The sequence below is a fragment of the Misgurnus anguillicaudatus genome, chromosome 17, assembly GCF_027580225.2.
Source record: "Misgurnus anguillicaudatus chromosome 17, ASM2758022v2, whole genome shotgun sequence".
NCBI lineage: Eukaryota > Metazoa > Chordata > Actinopteri > Cypriniformes > Cobitidae > Misgurnus > Misgurnus anguillicaudatus.
This window is the reverse complement of record NC_073353.2, coordinates 24,482,017-24,508,329: the sequence shown is the minus strand read 5'-3', so window position 1 is coordinate 24,508,329 and position 26,313 is coordinate 24,482,017. Positions and strand designations below refer to the sequence as shown.

Sequence of the window (26,313 nt, the reverse complement as noted above, 5' to 3'; positions counted from 1 at the left end):
ATGCGTGTCCATCCACATGCGCATCTGACATTTTGGTTTCGGTTTTAAAACATGCAGGAATTAGAAAATAAGGTGCATGACTTGCATGATGTTAAAAGAGTTATTAAGAGAGATAAAGTTCGGAAGATCTGTGTGACCCTAATAAATACACATTTACAAAGAATTACAGTTTTAAAAATATCTGTTTTCACACACACACACAAAAAAAAGTATAATCTGTTATGTCTTAAGTAGATGTTTGGTTAACTGTTGGGGGAAAATATCTGATGTGTGACATTATATTAGATCCTTGCATTACAGTAGATCTTAAAGCTGTCTGTCTCGATGTAAATCAAACTATAAAAGAACAAAAAAAGTGAAATATATATTTTTCCTATAGATATTGTCACTTTGTGTGTGCCAAATCTATTAGTTTCACCAGTGATTTTAAGGTATGGATGGATGCTGTGATTTTGTTTTTGAACCTTCAAAAATCTTGATGTACATATGACCATCACAACAGAGACATAATAAAAGTATATTAGCATGCAACCTATTCAGTCATAAAGGTGGAGTTTAGTGTCACAAAGTTTACAGCAAAAAATCTACCTGCTTCATGTGTCATTGCATAAATGACACCTTGTTCAGAGATGGCCGAGATGCTCATAAGTGTGTGTCCGCAGGGAGGCAGATCTGGAGGAGGATAGGCTGTTGTTTTTACTCTTTCTGGTGCAGGATTGATGCGAGGGGCAGGTGTGGGTGGAGTCAGAGGTGGGGTCACAGTTCTCTCTGACTGGGGGGACTTCTCCTCACTAAGCATGCACTCCTCTGTCAAAGCACTCTGTGATGTCGAACCTTCCCTAGAAACACAATTTACCATTAGATTTTATGTCACAATAACATATTAAAGGGACACTTTTTTTTGAAAATATGTTCATTGGATTATGCTAAGATATGCTAAAAGTGCTAGCGCCAGACCCGGAGATCAGCTGAATGGATTCCAAAACGGTAAAAATCAAATGTTTAACTCTAGGGGAGCTGGAAAATGAGCATAGTTTCAAAAAAAGTGGAGTGTCTCTTTAAAAGCTCTGTATTGCACTTCTCATAATATATACACTGTATTTTTTCTGTATGTATGTATGCATGTTTGTTTATTTTTCAGACACACACATACATATTGATACAGATTACTTCCTTTCTCTCCTTGAGTGCAAGACCTTCACTGACAAGGAAATCTGCAATACTGATGTTCTGACCAGCCCGGTTTGGACAGAACAGGGATATTAGCACTGGCCTCACAGCTGGATCCTAAAAGGAATAAATACAAAGATGCACAGAAATGTTTTTACTAGATTTAAAAGGAAAGTGAAAATTTACTTTCAACTATCCCTTAAACTAACCAGTAGGGATGCCACAATTCTCAATACAATATTGAACCATTTGGTACAATTTCTACGGTCCAATACACGCATGTGAATCAAAGTTTTCCGGTTTATGCATGCAAATCATAGACTGTAAAAATATATGGACGTAGTGTCCGTGATGTCACCCTTTGGTTTTTGAAGATCGTTTTTGAAGCTTAAAGTATGCGTTGCCTGCCATCGCCATCTTGGCAGCGCGTCATCGCGAATCACTCACGGATAACCGAAAATGAGTAAAGAGTTGGGACATGGGTGATGCTCAGGTGACTGGTTGCTGAAACCACGCCCGCCTAGCTCGATTTTAGTGACAGCAGTGGCTGTTTACCCCTCACTCAAGTGACCACGCCCTTAATTATGCAGAAGTTTAAGGGGGCGTGTACACCAAAGCTTTTAAAAAGGGTTTTTTAAGTTTTGGTGTGCACAACCCCTAATGCTTAATTTCATTTAAAAAAATCACCGCCCTCACAGTTGTCATGAAGGGAAAAATTTGCTATACAGACAAAAAACATTTTTTTGTCCCAGGCTGTAAACATATTATTTTCTACTCTAAAGTTGAGCATTTTAACATGGAGGTCTATGGGAATTGACTCTCTTTTGGAGCCAGCCTCAAGCGGCCAGTCGATGAATTGCAGTTTAAGTCACTTCTGGATTGGGCTTCATCAGAGAGATCCGAAGGTTGCCCCTCGGTGCAAATCCATCCATTTTATTATTCCCTGCGCATTTGTTTTTGTGTCTGCAAATCTATGTTCCTCCCTGCAAGTAAAGTTCAAGTCACCATGGGCTACAGGCGCTTAGCTTAACTATGCTTGCGAATAGGGGTGGGCGATATGGGAAAAATATCTCATATCAAGATTGTTCTAGGAAAAATCACGATTATTGAGACTGGACACTCTCCTACAAAAATTACACAAAGGAAATAGACAGCATTTGCACACACAATATCGTTTTCTCTTCTTTTATTTTCACTTTTTCCAAGAACAGAAAGCTGTCGAGCATTTGTCACCATGTTTGATTCATGTTCTTTAATGTTTGTTCTAAACTTTTCTTCACTTATCCTACATTTTTTCTATGTACTGTAAATGCCGCAAATCAGTGCTGACCTGTCAGCCTGGTAAAGTAATAATTTGAATAAGAAACCATTTGTATTGCATGTGTGTCGAACACGGCATCCACGTGTAGCCGCGGTAAGTATACTTTGAAAGAAAAAGGTATACCCAGCCCTTAACTCGCCTTCATGTAGTGTGTGCCTCAGATTGTTGCGTAGTTGCACTTGTTGCGTACTTTCATAGATTATTAAAGGAATAGTCTACTCATTTTCAATATTAAAATATGTTGTTGCCTTGGCTGGGAATTGTTGGTGCATCCCTCTGTCATCTGTGTGCGTGCACGTGGGCGCTGGAGCGCGCTGCGACGCTTCGATGGCGTTTGGCTTGGCCCCATTCATTCGATGGTACCGTTTAGAGATAAAGTTAGAAGTGACCAAACACATCAACGTTTTTCCTATTTTAGACGAGTAGTTATACGAGCAAGTTTGGTGGTACAAAAAAAACATAGCGCTTTTCTAAGCGGATTTAAAAGAGGAACTATATTTTATGGCGTAATAGCACTTTTGGGAGTACTTCGACTCGCCTGAAAAGTCCGCTCCCCTTCTCACTCTCATAATGGGAGGGTGTTACTGCGCAGAGTCGAAGTACTCCCAAGGGTGCTGTTGCGCCGTAAAATATAGTTCCTCTTTTAAATCTGCTTAGAAAAGCGCTATGTTTTATTTTGTACCACCAAACTTGCTCGTATAACTACTCGTCTTAAATAGGAAAAACGTTGATGTGTTTGGTCACTTCTAACTTTATCTCTAAATGGTACCATTGAATGAATGGGGCTAAGCTAAATGCTATCGAAGCGTCACAGCGCGCTCCAGCGCTTACGTGCACGCACACAGATGATAGAGGGATGTATCAACAATTCTTAGTTAAGGTAATAACATATTTTAATATTGAAAATGAGTAGACTATTCCTTTAATTATTTGCATAGATTACATACAAAGTACATACAAAGTAAATGCAAAGCAGCGAATTTGTGTGGACCGATGCGAATAACACGTGCTTATATTTCCTCAAACGCGTCAACCGCGCAAGTTGAACATTTTCAACTCAAGCAGAAAAAGCGCATGTTGCAAAGTTAAATCCTGCGAGTTATCTAGAGCGAGGAACGACATATTAATATATGATGTACTGTGTAACAGCATAAAGTGATATTGCACTGTAAATGAAGGCTGTACTGCAGTACTGTTATGTTTAATTTACTTAGAATATAGGTATAATTATTTAAAATGGCCAATTTATGTTTTCATGTATGTTTATTTTCAAAATCTATCAAACGTTGATTTTTGCATTTAAGTAAAATAAAAAGAATTTCAGTTAAAACCATTTTTTCTTCTTAACATCTCAATATTCTATGATTCTAGGCAACAGGAACAATGTAAATACACTTTAAAAGCTGTGTTATCAGAACCGATCCCGAACTTAAAACCCTGGTTTTAAAACAGAGATATGTATTGAACCATAGATCGACTGTATTGTTGCATCCCTAGTAATAGTTTATTTATATTTATACAAATGTTTTACTAACTTCTTGACTTCCTTACCTTTATGGTCATTATAGCGGTTGAGCCCATCAAGTACTGAGAGATAAAGTCACATGCTGTGGCTGTCCATGTGGAGCGACCACCAGCTGGCCTGATGTAAAGTAACACAAACTTTATACATGAAATACATATTAAATGAAAATTATTTAACATATTTACATTTTAAAACTATAGGGCCTCATGATGGTGCTCATGTGGAAAAATAAGCTTAAATCCAGCCTAAAACCAAGTGGTCTGTAATGAATTTATGTATATTACATTGTTTACCTGATATCACTGAGGTTACATTCCAGTAAGAAAGAGCCAATCAGATCAGCACGAAGGGGTCTGAGATTATTCACGTGGATCTTCACCAAATTACCAAAGTCACACCGCAAAACCTTAAAATACACACACACACACAAATCTAATAACATTGAAAAATCTCATGTACATTCACCATAACATTATGGTCTATTAAAATGAATATGAGGCTAATACAGCTATCATCCAACTGTATTAGCCTATAGACAATAATGTTTTGTTTATTGTAAGCATGCACTGTTTTGTTCAAAGGATGGATTTTTATTGGCTGTTAATGTTTTAATCATTCATAACTTATTCTGAGAAAAACATTTTATTCTATCGTCTGTTGTTGCCACTCGTGTATGGTGTAAACACGCATGTTAGTCATCCTAACAATATAATTTGTCTGGGGCAATACTTACTGAGTCAGGTTTTTTTTAACTATTTGGTTATAGTTATGGTTGTTAGTGTGAATAAGTTTTTATTTCATGAAAGCATGTGCACGTCTACCTCTGCAACATGGCCTGATGACATAATGCAAACTTTTCCTCTTTCCCAGACCCCGGTGTTGTTAGCTGCGCAGAACATCTCTTCTTTCCAGTCTATCTCCTGTGCTTCTGACTTGGAGTACAAACTCCTCAGCATGTCATGGATCCTGATAAAATTACAAACAAACTTTGAACATGTGATGCAACTGAAACTCAGCATCTTTAACCCGATCTTAGTGATATTACGCAGCGCCTGAAAATAGTCCTCCACTGTTGAAAGTAGCCAAGGGTTCATTTTTTTGCGCGATGCTAATGGTCCAATCAGATTCAATGGATTGGGCTAAGCTATGCTAAAAGTGCTAACGCCAGACCTGGAGATCGGCTGAATGGATTCCAAAACGGTAAAAATCAAATGTTTGGAAAGTTGGAAACTAAGCATATTTTCAAAAAAAGTGGAATGTCCCTTTAATGGTTAGATGCTAACTAATTTGTGAAATACATACACTTGCTATTTGTGTCCAAACTTTTGACTGGTCCTGTATATATATATATATAATACAGTACTGTAGTATAATTTAGTGTAGTATAGACCATTTTGCAAGATGTAAACAACACTGGCCCAGAAACACTTCCGAATTCAGTTTGTAACAGTTTTCTTTATTTCACATAATCGTAAAGATGTTTGTTTAACTTTTTGATTCAGTTCTATATGTTCTGTTGGTTGTATTTGATCCCAACAGTTATGTAGTGTTAAAAACTGAAACATGAAGTGCTTCTGGACCAGTGTTGTTTACATCTTGCAATATGGTCTGTGTGTACTGTCCTATAATATACACAAAGAAAATCGTCCGATATATCGTTATCTGCCTTTTTTACTCTCTAATATCTGTATCGCCCCCCCCCCCAAAAACCCCACATCGGTCGATCTCTAATTAAGTACAACAAAATTAGCTTTTGAAGAAGTCTAGGAAAGCTGAGACCTTTTCAGCTGGCTGTCAAACTGCAGCAGCTGCACACAGATGTTTCCAGGAGAGGTGACGTGCGTCACACGGACTTTGAGGTCTTTGAGACAAGCAGGAAGAATCAGGGTAGGCTTTAGCTCTTCAGAATCAGGTGAAGGGGGAATCAGATTAACAGACAGTTCCTCTTGAAACAGAGTCTCTGGGGACTGATGGTCTTTATCCTGAGTCCTAAAGAAGCATGAAACATTTACAAAAACAAGAAAGAAAAAGCAAGAAAAACTAGTAACATACCGATCCGATACCTGGGATCAGTAACAGGGCCGATACGAACCTTTATACTGAATTAGGAATCAGACTTACATGACCAATCCAAAAACTGTGCATTTAAGGCGGAGTGCACAATGTTTGAAAAACGCTTTGGAAAAGGAGACGGGCCGACTACCAAAACACACTTAAAGCCAATCAGCAGTAAGGAGCGTGTCTACTAACCGACATCCTTGCTGGGTTGTGCATGTGTGGGGCGGGTCTATCAACAGAAGGTCCAGATTCTACTGGGGTAGGGGCGTGTTTGTTTAGGTGATTTCAAATATCAACATTGGCTTCTTTCTCTTGATTTTGTTTCAACTGCATACATAAAAAGTTCAGATGCAAATTCCTCTAAGTGCATCTGACATGTTTTCTTGTAAATAGGCATTTTTATTAGACTTTTAATGGATTCTGCCAACAAAGCGTTTTTTTTCTGAATGGCCCGGGATTACCTAGATTTGAAGCAAAAGTATTTAATGAACATACATACTGTATAATACATGCGGAGAGGATTCGGTTAATATTATTATCAGTTAAAGGCAGGGTGCATGACCTAAACAAACACGCCCCCACCCCAATAGAATCTGGACCTTCTTTTGATAGACCCGCCCTACACATACGCAACCCTTACTGCTGATTGGCTATAAGTGTGTTTTGGTAGTCGTCCCAACTCCCTTTTCCAAAGTGTTTTTCAAAAATCATGCACTCCGCCTTTAATATCATTTTTATATGTAGGTGGCGTTTAGAGGCTTTTGCATGTTAGCTCCTCTGATACACTCATATGCCACTTTATTAGGTACACCTTGCTAGTACTGGATTGGACACCTTTTACTTTCAGAAACACTGTAATTATTCATGGAATAGATCCAACAAGGTGTTTAAAACATTCCTAACAGATTTTGGGCCATACTGACATGATAGCATCACACAGTTGCTACAGATTTGCCATGATACAAATCTCTAGCTCCACCACATTCCAAAGGTGCTCTACTGGTTTGAGACCTGGTAACTGTGGAGGCCATTGGAGTATAGTGAACTCCTTGTCATGATTAAGAAACCAGTTTGACAGGATTTAAGCTTTGTGACATTATCCTGCTGGAAGTAGCCATCATAAGATGGGTACGCTGTGGTCATAAAAGAATGGACATGGTCAGCAACAATACTCAGGTAGGCCGTGGCATTAAAATAATGCTCAATTGGTACAAAGAGGCCCAAAGTGTGCCAAGAAAATATCCCTCACACCATTACACCACCATCACCAACACCGTCTTATCAGGCCAGGCAACGTTTTTTCAATCTTTTATTGTCCAGTTTTGGTGCGCCTGTGCGAATTGTATCCTCAGTTTCCTATTCTTAGCTGACAGGAGTGGCAACCAATGTGGTCTTCTGCTGCTGTAGCCCATCTGCTTCAAGGTTTGACATGTTATGTGCGCTCAGAAATGGTTTTCTGCATCCCTTGCTTGTAATGAGAGGTCTTCTCAAACGAGTCTGCCCATTCTCTTTTACCTCTGACATCAACAAGGCATTTTAAGCTTATTTTTTATAGCGCACAAGTTATATTGTTAAACAAAACGATTCAACTATTATTTCTCTTTAAACTATTCATAACATTCTCCTATGATTTGTTTAAAATTTCATTCGATTTTTCATTAATAATTGTGTCACTTAATTTGGATAATGTATGCTTCTAATTTGGATAACTGCAGCTGGGCGGCTGCAGTTTCATTTTCAATGCAGTATAATAACCCTGCTATGTAATCAAATGATGTCCGCACTCTTTCACTTTGACTGTAACATACTTCCATTTAAAACTTGATTAAAAAGATTAAAATCGTGTCAAAACGTAAATTCGAATTAATCGGGAAATTCGCCCTAGTGCATCCCTATGAAAAACATACAAAATGGTCCGGACTTAACCGTTTACTGGAAACAGCAAGACCCCTGCTGATCAGCATCTCTCCAATACTGGCACCAGTACAATCCTCACCGACCTCAAACAGACACACCGGCACAGGTCTAGTGTTAGGCACAAGCTCTGAAAAAAAAAAAGAGTGTTACAAGTCAAAATCTCAAAATGTTTGTCAACAGTAATAGAAATCATAATGTACAAACGATCATGTACTTAAGGTTATACAATACACGGTTATGCAATTAAAATAATAGGTTAAAACGCCTATTCCAAACCTCACTATCATGAACTTTATGCCTGTGTGTAAATTCTTACTTTTTGCCACAACAGTGACAAGTTTATTCTCTACAAGCTCCTTTAACACTTCACATGCTTTATCGCTCCACACCTCCTCCAAACTGACTACGTCACTCAGCCTGCACCACACCGCCTGGAAAACAAAAAGGACAGAAATATGAAAAACTTCTACATGCACAGAATACATAAGATTCATTCAGCACAAATATAACCTTAGGTTTGCTTGAATGACCTGTACTGACAGGTATATGCATTTCATAATCTTACCATTTCTGGCAAAATAAAGAACTCGTCCTTTATCTGTCTCAGATCGTTCACAGAGACAATCTTTTTATAACCGAAGTCCACATACCGAACCTCAACCATTCGGCCACCAGGGAAACCTAAAATTATAAACACTTGAATCAGCAATAAATGTCTACATGCCTGACATGGGTATACCCACACATCAACACACCTGTTATCAGGGCCCTGAACCACTCTTGGTCAAAGCGAGCAACACAAGCCTGTGAAGTCGATGGGCAGTAGATCTGCAGCTCACTGTCTGATGTCAGAGGACCATAACAGTCCTGAAGCTTTGAGTGCAACAGCAAGTACTCCATATTTTCAACCTGCATTTCACAACACTCACTGTAAACTTATTAAAACAATTATACAAACTCATTCGAAATGTCTGACAGGGAAAAACAAAGACCAAAATAAAAAATCCATCATAATTTACTCAAGATGTCCTTCTACTTGTCACTTTCTGAAGAATAGGCACACATTTCACACTTTTTGGGCCTTATTTTAACGATCTAAGCGCATTGTCTAAAGCGCACAGCACAACGTCTAAATGGGCGTGTCCGAATCCCCTTTTGCTAATTTAACCACGGGAAAAATGCTTTGTGCGCCGAGCACATGGACGAAAAGAGTTGGTCCTTTTTTTAATGAGTAATGGGAGTATTTTGGGCGTAAAGTGCAATAAACCAATGAGAGTATCAGCTCTCATCCACTTTAAAAGCCAGTTGCGCTGGCACTGTGTCTAATCCCTATTTAGATGATGGACTTTGTAAACTGAAAAACTAAGCGGAGGAAGAAAATCAGTCGATTAGTAAAGAGAAGTTTAAGATAAGTTAAATAATTGTGTTGTTTTTCACTTGTATTGAAATTGTTATTTCTATTAAAACCTTTAAAACCCGTTTTCTTATAGTCATGGAAGTAAAAAAGCAGGCTTTTAATTGCTTTAAATGTATGGCTATCAATATCATCAAAATAATTTACAAGTATGTAAGATAAGGTTTGTACTCTAAAAATACTTTATTTGTAACAAACAGAAGATAAAGTATTTACAAAAGGCTCTCCGCACGTTTCAGCACTTGTACAGCGTCAGTTTTTTTTAAGCATTACTTAAAAATGTTTCTTATCTCACCATATCCACAGGTACAGAGTCATCATATACAATAAATCCGTGAGGTAGCATTTAAAAAACCATTTAAAAACAGATGCATTTGTTTAAAGCAAAGCATTTATTTACTTACCAGGCTACAGGTGAAGCAGCTCTTTGTGCCTTCTGACGTCTCATAATTAGTCCTCATTTATGTCCAAGAGACTCAATAATAATCTTTTACATTCAATCCTTTAATCTTTCATAATTAAAAGTGTTTTTGTGCTGTTGCGCATTCATGTATGTGATAAGCAAACTCGCGTTGTCGTCCCGTTTATAGGCGCATATCACTAATGCACTCTTTAAATAACAAAAAACATATTGCGCCTATTTATAGTCTATTTTAGTTGCCTCAAAATAGCAAAGTGCCAACAATGCGCCTGAACACATCTCGTTTTCAGACCAGAACGCCCATGGGCGCAAAAGGGGTCGCAAATGCATTTGCTATTTAAAGGAATAGTCTACTCTTTTGCCATATTAAACTATGTTATTACCTCAACTCAACGAATTAATACATATCTATCTTTTTTTTAATGCGTGCACTGTACAGCGCGTCGTGAATGTGTTAGCATTTGGCCCAGAACCATTCATTCCTATGGTACACCAAACAGGGAAGCCACCAAACACTTCCGTGTTTTCCCTATTTTAAAGACTGTTACATGAGGAGTTATACCAGTAAGTATGATGCCACAAAATAAAACTTTTTTGGTACCATAGGAATGAATGGGGCTAGGCTAAATGCTAACACATTCACAAAGCGCTGTACAGTGCACGCATTGAAAAAAGATAGATATGTTTTAATTCGTCTAGGTTGAGGTAATGACATAGTTTAAAATGGCAAAAGGATAGACTATTCCTTTAAACAACGTGGTGCTAAACGTGAAAATTATAATTGCGCAAAATGGAAACTAGCAAAAGACACTTGCGTCGCACATTGCGCCGGGTGTAAGATAGAGCCCTACGTTTCAGAGAAAATCAAAGGGTTTGACTCAAAATGATGGTGAGTAAATGACGACAGAATTTTCATTTTTGGATGATCTACAAAATTTCATAATTTTTTTGTTTGTGTGCTTTTGTACTCACTAGTTGTATATAGAAGTCAGACGGTGTGTTTACATGAGATACCACAGCATTGAACTCATCATCGAGTTTGGGATGAACTGGAGGATAAAAAAGCAAGGGCTTACTGGATCCAGGGGCTACCATTGGACAGTAGAACCTGCTCTCTCACACACACAAACACACACACAAACACTTTACAATAATCTTTGTAGTCAGCAATAGAGACACTGGTAATATAAAGACATTTATTAAACTATAATGGTGCTGGCCCTATTATTTTCAGTGTTGACCATTACAGACCTGGCCATTTCCATGAAAACTAGGTGTTCTCGAAGAGACACCATTGGTATCTTTTTCAGATCCACTAACAGCGTGCCACCATCGTCCCCGAAAACCTGCATCTCGACAGCCTTGGAGCCCAGCAGATTCCTCATCTCATCACATGCTTCCGAGCTCCACCCTCTCACCTGATACACACATTGACAACCTTACATGTCTGGTTATCAAGTGACCCCCAACACAAAACTCTTCTAAACTTTTGCTGAAACCTTTTTATGCATTAAAAGACAACACCCCACACGAAACCGTTTCTTTGATTTATATAAAGATAAACTATATATTAAAATGAAGCTGGGACAATCCCAGATCCTTCTTTAGGTTTTGTTGTGAAATATGATTGTGTTAGATTCAAGGCTTTGAACCGGTTCACGGAACGAAAACCAGAAACATTTGATGTTTTGCAAGGAACAGTAACGAAACAAGAAACTTTCAAAAAATATATGTTCCGGAACAGAATCGATTATTTAAAATAATGGTAACCGTTTAATACCATTATTTTTTTCATTCTTTGACAAGATTTCTGTGCAATATGACTCTGTGAAGGTCACTTCCGGTCGTTGTTGAATCATCCTAGAAATGAGAAGCTTGCCACCAGCAAGTAGCCTACTCAAGCTCAAGTCTCTAATGCTCAATCATAAGAGGGAAATATTGTAGGGTACCAAGTATCTTCAGATGTTTGTTTTTTTTTTAATACAAATTAGTGGTGTAGTGGATTGCAGTTGATCTGTGATCTGTATAGATCACGACGCACGGTTCGACTCGCATGCGATTCGCGGATTAATACGCAAATTTAAATAGGGTGAAAGTTGATCATTTGCACGTGTTTCAAAGGCTTTCAAATGTTAACACTTAAAGGATAATTCCGGTATTTAACACTTTGAGTCTCATTTCTGGTTTGTTTTGGATGAACTACAGTGATGGACACAGAAATTTTGACAATGGGTCGTGTCTTGAGTTTTTGACTCGTTTAGAAGCGTCTCTTGACTGCTTTAGAATGGAAGTCAATGGCCATGCACAAACATGTCATTAAAACAACACTTTTCGTTCATTTTCAAAACTGTGCTACTCACCGAGTGGTTCGTGGTGTTCGTTGATGATTAAAAACAAGTTGTGTATCGAAATACAGTTTCTGTCGTGTTTTATTTGGCATTTTGTAAAATTCCATTGACTTCTCTTGGAAGACTGTTTGCTCGCTGATATATCACTCCGCCGCCGGGAAACAGAAAAGGGTCTGTTTGTTTTTACATGTGGTTATAGTTTTTTCGCTTGGTTTCTCTCAGAATAAATTTTTCCCATATTTGTAGGGCTGGACCAGAATATTCGAATATTCGTTCCGTGGGTTGACATTCGATTTTCAGTTTTGAGATTCGAATATATATATAAATATTTTACAGCGTTAATGCAGAGCTTTTGCCAAGCAGGAAGTGCGCTTCACGCTCCCGCTCTATAGGTGGCGCAGACAGACCAACATCCATAGCCAACAGCCACCAAACGGCACCAGTGTGGAAGAGATCGCCTTGAACGTAAAGCGCGCTTCCTGCTTTGGCATTTACGCTAATAGTGTTGTAAATAACGTTCAGTTTCTTGCAAAAACTGATTGATTTGCTTCACAAGATGTCAATATGTCACACGGAGTTATGGGGGATTACTGTTGTATTGGATATATATGCTTTAGCTCTTAAAGTGTGCGGATCTGTTGACTTGCATGACGGAGCACCGGGGTTTCTGCAAAATATCATCTTTATTGTTCTGCCGATGAAAAAAACATATTGGATGGTGTAACTGTTATAAATAAACTTGATTTTGAAAGTATGCTACCGTTTTATTACAGTTTGTTGGACTACGTTCATTCATGCTTCAGACTCAAATATAGAGCGGAAGTATATACGTGGTTGTGAGGTATCTGAAAAAATAGATCCACTATAGCAAATAACACGGATTGAAATCATACATTGCGCCGATATATTTGTTTTTGATCATCAACGAACACCACAAACCACTCGGTGAGTGGTACAGTTTTGAAAATGAACGTTGAGTGTTGTTTTGGTGGCGTGTTTGTGCATGGCCATTGACTTCCGTTCTGGGGCAGTCAGGGGACGCTTCTAGACGAGTCGAGGACTCGGGACACGACCCATTGTCAAAATTTCTGTGTCCATCACTGTAGTTCATCCAAAACAAACCAGAAATGAGACTCAAAGTGTTAAATACCGGAATTATCCTTTAAGTGATTTTAAACCATTTAAAAGCTAAAAGACGCCAAAGGGAGCAATTTTCTGTACGCACATGCGGTTGAATGTGTCCGGTCCAACTCCGCCCTTCTCCGCCTCAGAACTCTTGATGTATAAACTTGAGAGAGAGTTGCGCTACTGTGTCTCATACTGTTGTCCATTAAAATATTTGGCGAATAAAGCACAGAAAAACAATTTTCACTTTATGTGGAGTGACTGTTTATGCGGCATCTTCCCGAAGCACCGTTTGGCATTCGTCCTCCGTCTATGTGTGTGTGCGTGTTTAAGTGCACTCAACAAATGTAGGCATGTCAGAATTACAGTTATGCTGCTTACATAATGTAGCCTTTTTTTAATGTTCGATGACAAGATAGAGGCTTAACGAAAATTATGTAATAATTTAAGTTTAATGTCCTAATGATCAGCCTACATATATGTATGTCCCACAGCTGACGTGGAAGGTTATTAACCGGTTCGGGACCTTTATTTTTTTGTTCTTACCGGTTCAGGAACGTCAATTTTAGGGTTTAACCGAAAACGTTAAAATACTGTTTCTGTTCAGAATGAACCAATTGGGAAAAAAAATCTGGTTCAAAGCCCTTAATGTGACCAACTGTAATACTGGTGCGTGATTATAACAAAAGAAAACACCAGAATTTCGACTGTCGTCTTTTTGGCCTTGTTTGGATAGTGCCGATTAAGGGGCGGTTTTATCCCCTTCTGACATCACAAGGGGAGCCAAATTTCAATGACCTATTTTTTCACATGCTTGCAGAGAAGGGTTTACCAAAACTAAGTTACTGAGTTGTTCTTTATCACATTTTCTAGGTTGATAAAAGCACTGGGGACCCAATTGTAGCACTTAAACATGGAAAATTCACATTTTCATCATTTGAATCTGCGCACGTCGCGTCTTCTTGTTGCATCTATGAAACGTTTCCGACTGACAACTTGTCAAACAGTGCATCATTCCAAAAAACCTGGTACCGATGACCCAGTACTTTTGACAACCCTATTTGTAGTTTTTCCAACTTAGATTTTAAAAATTATGAAATTATTAGGGATGCACCGAAATGAAAATTCGTGGCCAAAACCGAAAACAGGAAACCAAGGCCGAAAAACTGAAATAAATTATTATGCCAATTATTAGTACAATTGCATTTTGGCTATCACTGTGTACTAACTATGGGTGTGTGACTGATAAAAAACTCACAGTTCGGATCACATTACAGTTTTTGAGGCACAGATCAGATTATTTTTCGGATCAGCAAAAAGCAGGTGGGAAAAATCTAATAAACAATAAAGAAATTGCAAACATTTATAAAAGAGAACAAAGTTGTACATTAATAAGGTCTGAAATTAGCATTAGGTACAGAAATCAAATTAAATGAATCATAACACAATAAATTAAATATATTATTCTTTTTTACAGCTATTTGTCTCTTTGTCATGGGTTGTTTGATTAACATTAATGACACAGACTCAAGTAGGTTAATCTGATTGTAATCTATACATACACTTAAGACATAAACAAATTTTTTTATTAGAAAAGAATACTGTGGAGAGAATTTTGTTTATATCAAATGTGCCCTGTCAATAACAGCGAGATTTTATGTTTGCTTGTTTTTTTTAATTGCGTTTCTCTCATATGTGCACTACCGAGGGCACTTAAACGCGTGCACATACCGAGGGTGAATCCCAAACATCGCAACAGTCGCTCCACATAAAAACGTTACGTTGTGTTTCGTTGCTTTATTCGCCAAATGTAGCTATGTTAATGGATTACAGTATGAGACACATTTGCGCGACTCTCTCTAAAGTTTACACATCAAGACATGCTTAATCTTTGCAGACCCGTGCAAATAGCTCGACCGTGAGTGAAACCTGCTTGAGCACGAAGGGGAGGGGTGGGAGGCGACTGATCACCGTGAGTGAAACCCAAGCGCTAGCAACGGATGGGAGGGGCGCAGTTGACATTCATTTTCGGTTTACATTTTCGGCTGGATTTTTTGGCCCTAAACCGATAATGCCATTTTCGGCCGAAATTTTCGGCGACCGAAATTTCGGTGCACCCCTAGAAATTATAAAGTCTAGTATTAATACAGTTTTAAAATTGTTTTTAAAAAGTTTTTAAGGCCTTTTCAATTTTCAGCCTAGTGTATCCAGAATTTTAATTTCGGTGCAAACTAGGAAACACAAAACTTACAAATTACTGAATTCAACAAAATTAATGACTGCCAATACCGTGAAAATGAATAAGGATTCTTCTATAGCTCTTACCAGGTCAGAAGGAACAATATCTTTAAGGGAACATCTGATGGCCATAGGAGCCCAGCCATTAATTTCACACAGAGCAGCTGCATCAGGTTTCCGCAGACACTCGTTCAACCCACTTAAACCTTCATCACTGACAATCAACAGAGAGAATGAATGAGAGAGACTAAAGGGATAGTTCACCCAAATTTCATAATATACTCACCCAAGATATTTTGAGCAATTTACTTCCATAGTAGGAAAAAATAGTACTACGGAAGTAAATAGTGCTTCAAATATCTTCCTTTGTGTTTAGCAGAGTCCCTTTAAAGAAAGGAGCAAAGCAAAGCTGTCTTGCAGCCTGGATCATTTTATAAAGTTAGTTTATACAACTAACCTCCTACAGTATGCATCACACATTAATTTTATAAAACATAATTTGATTTGATTTAATTGTATTAGGGTTGGGCGATGTCCCCATAAATTGGCAGTTGACGATGGTTACGTAAACCATCGCGATGGACGATGATATCGTTAGGTGGGGGGGGGGGTATTTTAATTTTTCGTTATTATATAATTATTATTCGTTATTTTACTTTATTACTTCCACTTAAGAAGAGTTGTGCACTTTTTATTTTAATATATATTTTACATAAATACTATTCTGTACTTAAAATCTATAATTTTGTTATTTTACTATCCCAACTACTATAGGTTCAGTAGCTTTAATCCACTGAAGAAGAGTTGTGCACTTTTAAGCACTTTTTAATCTCTTTACATAAATATTTTTTTTCTATTTAAAAGCTATAATTTCATTATTTTACTAACCCAACGACTCCTCCGCGCTTTCCAAATTTTGCACGTAAATATCTGTGCATATGTGCCGTCAGAGAGCGGGTCTTCAGCACCGCGGGGAGCAGCCAGCACTTCAATCCGCAGCTTATTAAAACTAGACAAAGTGAACAGGGCCAGACACATCGAAATTTAAACATGGTCTGTGTATGTAAATCCCGCGTTTCGGTCGGAGTGTTGTTCCCGTTTTCTTGTTCTTGACGTTCGCTGAATTCTGGGTTTATATCCTAATCTGCCGCTTCAGTGTAGTATAGCCTCAATGTAACAATGAGCACGATCTCCCGAGACACTACAATAGGCTACTAATAAATGATTAATATGGGCTGTTTTCTTGTACAAAATTAATTATTTTAAGATAAATGTACAACATGTAAAAAGACAAGATTCTAGCAATGTCAAGATTAGGGATGGGCATTTTCCAGTAACTTACTATTACCAGTAATTTACTATTACTTTTAATATTTAATTTTTCGAATATTTAAGCTCTTAAAGAACGAATATTCGTTTATTTAAATTATGTTAATTAAGACATGCGTGTTTTGTATTTTTCATTTTGTCATAATTTCACAGAAGGCTTAATTAGGAAATATCCACAACAAGCTAAACGTATATTCTGTATGTATATATATATATATATATATATATATATATATATATATATATATATATATATATATATATATATATATATATATATATATATATATATATATATATATATGTATTTTTAAGTTGAAAACATTGTAAAAAAATATATTTTATTTATATATATTTTAAATTCTTCTTAAAAAATATCCTACAGAAAAAAATGCGTTAAAACTTAATGCGGAGCGAAGTCTAGTCAAATCCTTAGTTTCAAGTCGGTCGTTAGTATTTATTCATTACTGTTTGATCTTACATACATTATATTATACCAAATATTACACTAACCCCAAATCTAAGCGAAGTTTGAGGACTTGCGAAGTTTAAAGTTTGAGGACTTGACAAAGTAGGCTAATCATCATTTAAACAGACTCAAAACACCAAGAGCCCGGAGCAAATGAAAAAACACATCTACATAACCGACTGCTCAGTCGCCATTTAAATATCTTCTCAGTTTAGTTTGACATGTATTTGTGAATAAAGAAAACCGTATTTATCCTACCTGCTTCGGTGAAAGCCCGTTCTTCTGACTAGATACAATAATGCTTTGCTTTAAACTGCCATGTGCAGTTATCCGGTTCATTTTCAAAAGAGCACCGCATATAATAAATGTTCTCCGTTTCATTTCGTTCTCCGTGTCTGTCTCCTTATTAAAAATAAATAAAGTAGACTTTATAACAGAAAGCTTACAAATCCCTCATGATGTGTTGATTCGGGCGGCGGAGAAGCACGTTTAATAACACGTGACCCTCACTGAGCCAGTGGCCAAATACGGCGCGGCGCGGACAAACCCGGAGATAAAAGGAAAAACTTAAATTCATCTGCAATCTGCATTGCCAAACAATCAGAAATACATACAAATTAATGTTCATGTATATTTTACATTTAAGTCTGTAAAAGACAGTATAGATGAAGTGAAAAAGCATCAAATAAGTTGTTACCCTTTGGTGGCACATTAAAAACAAACAAACATTCGAATAGCATTTTTTAAAATTCGAATTATTATTGCCATTCGAATATCCGTGCCCATCCCTAGTCAAGATCAAATGCCTGACAGGATATTTTCACAGACTAACACACGTCACGTCTCAGGCATAGACTATAGTATTTAAAATAGCATATATGCATTAGTTATATTTTCTATTTAATTTATAGAGCAATTCACGCAAAGATATTAGGTTAACTATAGTCTATATAGAAGAGAGTAAGTGTATGTCGACTCGCAGCGGAGTGGGGAGGGGGCGTGGCATCACGATGGTGTCTCTCCATCGTGATGTCAGTCAACCATCACGATGGACGATGATATCGTCTATCGGCACAACCCTAAATTGTATCAACCACAATGTCTTACACATAACCACGAAAGATATCAAATACAATTAAGGATAAAAACACAATAAAGTCCATGACTTATTTCCATTGTGGTCCTCAAGACAAGACACATAAACAATACTGCCCACAAGGCCTCAAGTTTGGCTATCGGTCTGTCATTATTTACCATGTCAAAAGCCTTTTGTAAATCCAACAACACCATTCCGCAAAGATTCCACTATCTATTTCCCTGCATATGGTGTCTGATAAGTAAAGTAAGCATGCTTCGGTAGAATATGACTTCCTAAAACCAGATTGGAATTTATACATTAACTTATTTTTATTCATGTATTCATTAAATTGTTCGTTAAATAATTTTTCAAAAAATTTGAGACTATACACAGAATAGAACCTGTCTATAATTACCAGGATCATGTCTGTTCCCTTTTTAGGAAAATGGGAACTACCTTGGCCCTCTTAAAGCCGCTCTATGCATTTACGGCATTTTTGTCAAACAGCGACCCCTAGAGTCACTGGAAAATACTTGCAACTGTCGTAATTTCCCACTCTAGTACTCCGAAGATAATGACCAGGTAATGTTTCACAATTTCATACAAATATTAGGCTACTGCATAGTCTACTAAACTACAGATGATGGTAATAGGATAATAAGAAGTTTACTCCAAGTGTAGAGTGCATATAATAATAATAAAGTACCGCGTTTGCTGGCTTATAACGTTTTTACATGATTGCAGCTAAATCACAAGTAAACATTACAAAATGCCACGACAAAGTTAATTGTGTACGTTGAATTATTTCATAACGTTGTTCGTTATAATGTCACTATACATAATTATTGCTATTTATCATAATAGTTTGCAAATTGTACATGTTTACACTATTTACAACGTCTAGGCTTATTTATGTCCTGATAATTATGTGAGATATTGACAACTGTTGTCATGATAATCGCATGACATACTACAAGCAAGCGCAACAACATAGACCGCAAACAAGTTTACAAATAAGAGATTTACTTACTGGTCCATCAACAAGATCGCCAGATCAGCATCCCATCCAGTGCTGTCTTTTAGCTCACGCCAACGAGTAAAAACCTGACTCTTGTCCGGTTCCTAACGCGGTAAGATTCTATTTTCCTTTTCCTACTCTCTTCCGAACCGCTTTCTTAACTTTTAAATTGTTTAGCATCACGTCTCAAATTCGCGCGTGCAGTTGTTGTTATAGGCTTGATCGACTTCATGCAGCGCTGCAAGAACCTACAGCCGGATGACGTCAAAGTGCCGTCTCGGATCATTCTCGCGGTACTTTGACGTCATCCGGCGGTCGGTTCTTGCAGCGCCACACGAAGTCGAACAAGCCTAACGTAAAGCAAGTCGTGATTCTTGTGAGATTTGTCAGGGGCGGTTCTCTCAAGCTTGCATTGGTGGTTTTGCTAGCGGCGTCCTCCCCGAGCTTCAATAGGAAGATGATTCGCCGTACTATGACTTTGTTTACCACTGAAATAACTTTGAAGCTGTTATATTAAGGTAAAATAACTGCATAGTGTGTCTTTAAGGTCATTGGGGAAAATACCAGATTGAACTGACAGGTTAAAAATATGGGAGATGTAAGGGGCTATTTGGGCAGCAGCATTTTGTAAAAACCTAGAGGATAACCAATCTAACCCAGGGCCCTTTGTACAGTCCAACTGTAAGAGTTTTTTTCCATCTCCACAACCTCGACCTTCCATAAAGAGAATGAATTGGGTCGTGCTGCAAGTTTGTTATAGAATAATTTCACCCTATCAATACTAAATGTCTCAGAGGACGGCTGAAGATTTTAAACCAGTTGCTCTGCTATCGAGGTGAAATACGTATTAAAATAATTAACAACCTCCTTCTTATTAAAATTCATTACTCCCTTAATTTTAGTCCTATGCTTCTTGGTTTATTAGTATTTGTCTTAACAGCCCTTAATTCCTTTAAAGACCTCCACAACTTTTTTGGGTTATCTTTATTATTTAATATATCATTCTTATAATAGGTAGATTTTGCATCTCTAATAAGCTCCTGAGTCTTATTTCTTGCTTGCTTATAAAAAATAAAATCATAATGGTTTTTAGTTTTCTTAGCTTCATAACTTTGTTAAACCACATACTAGAATGCTGTTTAACTCTAATCTGTCTCAAATGGGTTACCTTGTTAATCATTTCTAAAAATCTATCTTTAAACCATGCCATATTAACACATTTACAATTTACCACCGATGACCAATCCACCTCTACCAAAAAATTATATTATGATCACTTATACCATAAGTGATAGTCTTATGGTATAAGATACATTTGTTTTTACCAAGCACAATTGTGTTTAGCTCTCACCTTGGGATTGTAATGGTTTTAGAGAAGCCATGGTCCAGAAAGAAAAAACACAGACGAAAGACTTCTGAAGCAGGGCATTTGGGAACACTCTTGAAAGTCTCCTTCTGAAAGAGCTCAGTCACTCTTACTCTACACCACATATCTGTCCTCTCCAAGAAAAAGAGCAGAGAGTCTGCCCACAAACAAACACACATCAGACACAGTTCCACAAATTCCCAATCCTTCACATTTTACACACTTAAGGGTCTTTTATCATAAAGCATTTCAGTAAAGACATGTGAACCTAGCTTATGAAAACACAGCTTAAGTATTTTTTCTGTGTAAGTATTCTGTGAAAATATAATCTTGATATCTATCTGGATTTCACACATTCACATATTAGCACTGTTCACCCATTTACTGCACATGTTGCATACATAACTGGGTTATATTTAACATTAAGAGACAGTATTTACATACCCATCTTGATTTCATCACTGAATGTGAAGAGGCTACTCTCCCCCGAGCAGATTGTATTGATCTTTTTGGTCAGTTTGTGTGCTGATTTATGTTCCATCATATACCGTACGTAGAAATGTCCAGGGTTCTCAATGTGGCTCACAATAACGTAGTGCACAACTAGTTTTCAAAACATAAAGTTCATGCAATTACACACACAAATCACTTGACATAACCGGATTTAATCTGTCAGGCCACTTTACGCAACAGGAGTAAGTTCATAAAGGTTATTTTCCCATTCTTCCTAGAATCATTTTAGACAGAACGTTTGATCATAAATGATCTGGCGTGAATACATATATGACAGGCACTTCAACCGAGTTTTCATCACTGTGTGTCAAAAAAGCAGATTTAAGTCCGTATTTTTTCTCTTCTATCGTTCGGTAAAAACACATAATGGGCTTAAAATTTTGTTTAAGAATCTGTTATATAACGAGAATCTCTCTTTCAGCGCGCCTACGTGTGTGTGTGTGTGGTGCGCAACAGCTGATTTGAATCGGACAAAGTTCGTCACTGTACATTAAAAATCCCACACAAACATTACAGTGTAAATGCTAGGTTTAAGATGGATTTTATATATATAACAGATAATCTATATACATTTACTCTAAAACATTACCATGTTTTAAAAAACGTATTAATGTTTTGCTTTAGTGTTTTAATGTCAGACAATCATTGAAAAATCTTTTATTATTTTGCTTTAATTGCTAGTCCGGGTTTGGTTGAAGGCTACAGTTTGTCCGGTTAGAACAAGTATGTCTCACTCAAAGTATTCAAATCGTTGACTTTATTAAATGTGCATAGATGTGTGGTTAGTATAATGCACGCACACAGTCCACAAAACCTCTTTTGATTTGAATCAATCCTGCTTATTTAAACTATAACTATTTACATTATTCAGCCGATCTCCTTTCCCGTTATCATTCATCTGCTCTATTCTCCGACACTGCGCAGACTCTAGCGGAAAGGTTTGGAACAGTCCATTTCGCACTTAATAACAGGGGTGACCGGATTAGTCCATTTATTAAAGGTGACACTTTTCTACAATCATTGAAATGTGGGAAAAATGAAGAGAAAGGCAGCAGATATAGCATCATTCTTCAGAAAGAGTATCAAGAAGCAGCCAAATGAATAGTAAAATACATTTCAGTGACCTAAATTCACATGATTTTCTGGTCGCTATAGTATTTTCAGCAATGGGAGATATAAATCCTGGTTTCAAAGTAAATTTCAAAAGTTTTATTTGATTAAATAGTTTAAAAAACTTAATCTCAATTCATTTGAATTAAAATTTAAGTATTGTAGCAATTGTATGTTATACATTATTGTGATTAACACACCTATAATACTTAAAAGTATTTTAAGGTTGGATAGAGATTTTATATGTCACCCCAAGAGTAACTGCTGGCCCCTGCCTGGCCACCCCTATGAAAAATTCCTTGCTCCGCCACTGATTAGCAAAACACAAAAAATACATTATATTATAAAACTTTACCCGGACAAGTGACTTTTGTGCATGGACAAGTGAAACACAAATTTGTGCGAAGGACAAGTTGCTCAAAAAGTTAATGTCAAGCCCTGTATTTATATAGTTAATTCAGTTGAGTAATAATATTAATTTGCAAAAGAGGCACGTACGTTTAGGTTGTTGTGAAGATGATTGCCTTTCACACTGTGGTCTGCAATGTCTTTTAGGTCCCTGATGTGTTTCTTTGGGCCTGGATTGAGGAAGCAGTGGACTGTGTTCTTAAAACACACAAGAAAAACAAATTTAGTTTGTACCCACACAAAAATATACAAACATTAGCTTGGCACTAATTTTCTCATTCAATTCTGAGCAAATACTGCTTAAAAAATTTGGCTTAAAGCTTTCTGACCACACACCTGATTCCACCATCTCTGCACAACCGTCTCCATCTCTGATTTCCTCCATAGATTTAGGGCTGCGTGCTTGTTTTTCTAGAAATTTTTTGGGTTTTCTTTTCTTTTTATCACAAAACTCCTCTCCTATCCCAAACTCACCACTCTTCACTTGGCATTGGAAAGGCTCTACTGTAACTTCTTCCAAGATACTGCGAAAAGAAAAGATATACATATTCAGGTTCAATGTCACAGTTCAACAATTGTTAGTAATAAAAAAAAAAGTTAAAATTACAATAAATTATAATGTCACTACATATCATGTTAACCCAAATGCAATGAACTACATTACATAAACACTCACACATCGTCATCTTCTTCGTGACTGATGATTTTAAGGTAGTTGCTAAGGCATTCAGTCAGACTGTCCACTTGAAGTTTGCATCTGTACATAAAAGCAAAAAATATGTAAATCATCAAATTCATTTCGTAATATTTGGTGACCATTTGCAGTGTAGAAACCCTGACACTGTGTCCTAACCAGAAGTGATGCAATATGAATCCAGCTATAGTCAATTTGTCTGTCCATAGTCAATACAGAGGGGCAACCTTCCGATCTCTGTAGGCCTGCACAATTTGGGTAATTTTTCCCATTGCGGTTACTGCTGCTAATATTGCGGTGTGCAATTGCGATTATACTAAATGGTATCATGAGTCAACTTGATGGGTTTTAAGGAAAATCCACACACAGTTTAGCTAAAATGTGTATTTGTAAAACTAGAAATGTTTTCGTATTGCCACGTGATGTAGCAGCTCCCTGCTGAAAAAAACAGCATCTAACCAGCATGGACCAATTATGCTAGTCTATGCTGGTTTAGCTGGTGGTCACCAGCATACCAGCACCAAAACACAACATATGCTGGTATGACCAGCATGGGATGCTGGTGCTAATGCTGGTTTGGTGGCCAAGGTTATTTTCGTAAACGAAAACTGAAACTAAGACTAAAACTATCAGCTAAAAAACATTTTCGTTAACTGAAATAAAATTAAAAATTCATAATAAATGAAAAACTAAAACGAAACGAAACGAGCAACAGTTATTGAAAAACTAACTGAAATAAAATAATAATTATCAAAAATAAGTATTTGTTTTCGTAATTAATAAGCTCTCATCCCGTGGCGGAAAATCTGAACAGGCTTTATAATAGACCCCTTAATCGCCTACGTCACTGTGACGTCACCGCTCTAGCTGGAGGCAAAACATAAGAACTCATAGCAGGCGCGCTAAAAGTTTGAGGTTGACAAACTAACCCATGCTGGTTAGATGCTGTTTTTTTCAGCAGGGAGTTGCTACATCACGTGGCAATACGAAAACATTTCTAGTTTTACAAATACACATTTTAGCTAAACTGTGTGTGGATTTTCCTTAAAACCCATCAAGTTGACTCATGATACCATTTAGTATAATCGCAATTACAATACCCGAATGACAATATCTGTTTTCGATCTCATCATCATCATTTAAAAGCTGACATTCCAAGCATTATGTAGACATTTATCTTTTGTTTCTATGACATGCATTCCTGAAGTTACAGTTAATTTTCTGACGCGTTTCTGAAATGACTTCACTGAGGGAGAGAGAACAAAACGTGCATCATGTTTATTTTCTTAATTTTGCGAAAAGCACAACATTCTGTTTTTATTGGGAGTGGACAGAAAAAAAACTAGACACTTTAACGTTTTAATTGATGTATAAATCATATCTGTATGTCCAAAATCAGCAGTTATCTAAGTCTCTTTGCGGAGTGATTGAAAAATAAAGAGTTTTCGGCGCCCGTGACGCAGTCGACCCCAGAGTGTTAAAGTTAAAAATAATGTGTTTACAACCTGGTACAAAAAGTGTTTTTGGACTATTTAGCTAATTTTGGCCTTCATGACAACTGTGAGGAGGGTGAATTTTTTTGTCACTCATCCTTTAAAATTATATTAAGCCTTAAAGTTTTGAATAATTAAGGGCGTGGCCACTTAAAGGAATAGTCTACTCATTTTCAATATTAAAATATGTTATTACCTTAACTAAGAACTGTTGAATCATCCCTCTATGATCTGTGTGTGTGCACGTAAGCTCTGGAGCGCGCTGCGACGCTACGATAGCATTTAGCTTAGCCCCATTCATTCAATGGTACCATTTAGAGATAAAGTTAGAAGTGACCAAACACATCAACGTTTTTCCTATTTAAGACGAGTACTTATACGAGCAAGTTTGGTGGTACAAAATAAAACGTAGCGCTTTTCTAAGCGGATTTAAAAGAGTAACTATATTTTATGGTGTAATAGCACTTTTGGGAGTACTTGGACTCGCCTGAAAAGTCCGCTCCCCTTCTCACTCTCATAATGGGAGAGGGAGGGTGTTACTGCGCCGAGTCGAAGTACTCCCAAAAGTGCTATTACGCCATAAAATATAGTTACTCTTTTAAATCCGCTTAGAAAAGCGCTACGTTTTATTTTGTACCACCAAACTTGCTCGTATAACTACTCGTCTTAAATAGGAAAAATGTTGATGTGTTTGGTCACTTCTAACTTTATCTCTAAATGGTACCATTGAATGAATGGGGCTAAGCTAAATGCTATCGTAGCGTCGCAGCGTGCTCCAGCGCTTACGTGCACACACACAGATGATAGAGGGATGATTCAACAGTTCTTAGTTAAGGTAATAACATATTTTAATATTGAAAATGAGTAGACTATTCCTTTAAGTGATGGGTGAACTGTCACTGCTGTCACGAGAGTCGAGCTAGGCGGGCGTAGTTTCAGCAACCAGCCACCTCAGCTTCACCCACGTCCTGCCTCTTTACCCATTTTTGGTTATCTGCGAGTGATGTGCCAAGATGACATTGGCAGGCACCGCCTATTTTGAGCTTCAAAAAAGCTCTTCACAAACCTATGGGTGATGTCCCAAACACTATGTCCATATATTTTACAGTCTACGGTACATACAGAACACAAAAAAGGGGCGTGGCACGAAGTGATTAATCACACCTCACAGGAGATCTGAACAGTTTTTTTCTGTTTACGCACCCTCTCACATTGCAGCTGAGGAGTGCAAACACATACAGAGTTGCATCCCTCCACTTTTTACAGCTTTTCTTGTGCAACTTGAGGAATTTGCTGTA

General features: G+C 37.3%; 1 protein-coding gene across 2 annotated transcripts in view; it reads right to left on the bottom strand.

Moving 5' to 3' along the window:
* Window positions 1-26,313, bottom strand: part of rnf17 (ring finger protein 17) — a 36,428-nt gene that overhangs the window by 5,040 nt on the left and 5,075 nt on the right. For both annotated transcript variants that reach the window (XM_055214460.2, XM_055214461.2), the window contains exons 9-26: window positions 23,505-23,585; window positions 23,165-23,352; window positions 22,919-23,026; window positions 21,242-21,400; window positions 20,783-20,954; window positions 15,625-15,751; window positions 11,078-11,244; window positions 10,799-10,934; window positions 8,747-8,900; window positions 8,557-8,672; window positions 8,308-8,422; window positions 8,001-8,118; window positions 5,796-6,005; window positions 4,838-4,982; window positions 4,310-4,422; window positions 4,043-4,133; window positions 1,175-1,287; window positions 589-839 (exon numbers count right to left, since the gene is read on the bottom strand). In XM_055214460.2, the coding sequence (XP_055070435.2) occupies window positions 589-839; window positions 1,175-1,287; window positions 4,043-4,133; window positions 4,310-4,422; window positions 4,838-4,982; window positions 5,796-6,005; window positions 8,001-8,118; window positions 8,308-8,422; window positions 8,557-8,672; window positions 8,747-8,900; window positions 10,799-10,934; window positions 11,078-11,244; window positions 15,625-15,751; window positions 20,783-20,954; window positions 21,242-21,400; window positions 22,919-23,026; window positions 23,165-23,352; window positions 23,505-23,585 (2,564 nt within the window). The remainder of the gene's footprint in view (window positions 1-588; window positions 840-1,174; window positions 1,288-4,042; window positions 4,134-4,309; window positions 4,423-4,837; window positions 4,983-5,795; window positions 6,006-8,000; window positions 8,119-8,307; window positions 8,423-8,556; window positions 8,673-8,746; window positions 8,901-10,798; window positions 10,935-11,077; window positions 11,245-15,624; window positions 15,752-20,782; window positions 20,955-21,241; window positions 21,401-22,918; window positions 23,027-23,164; window positions 23,353-23,504; window positions 23,586-26,313) is intronic.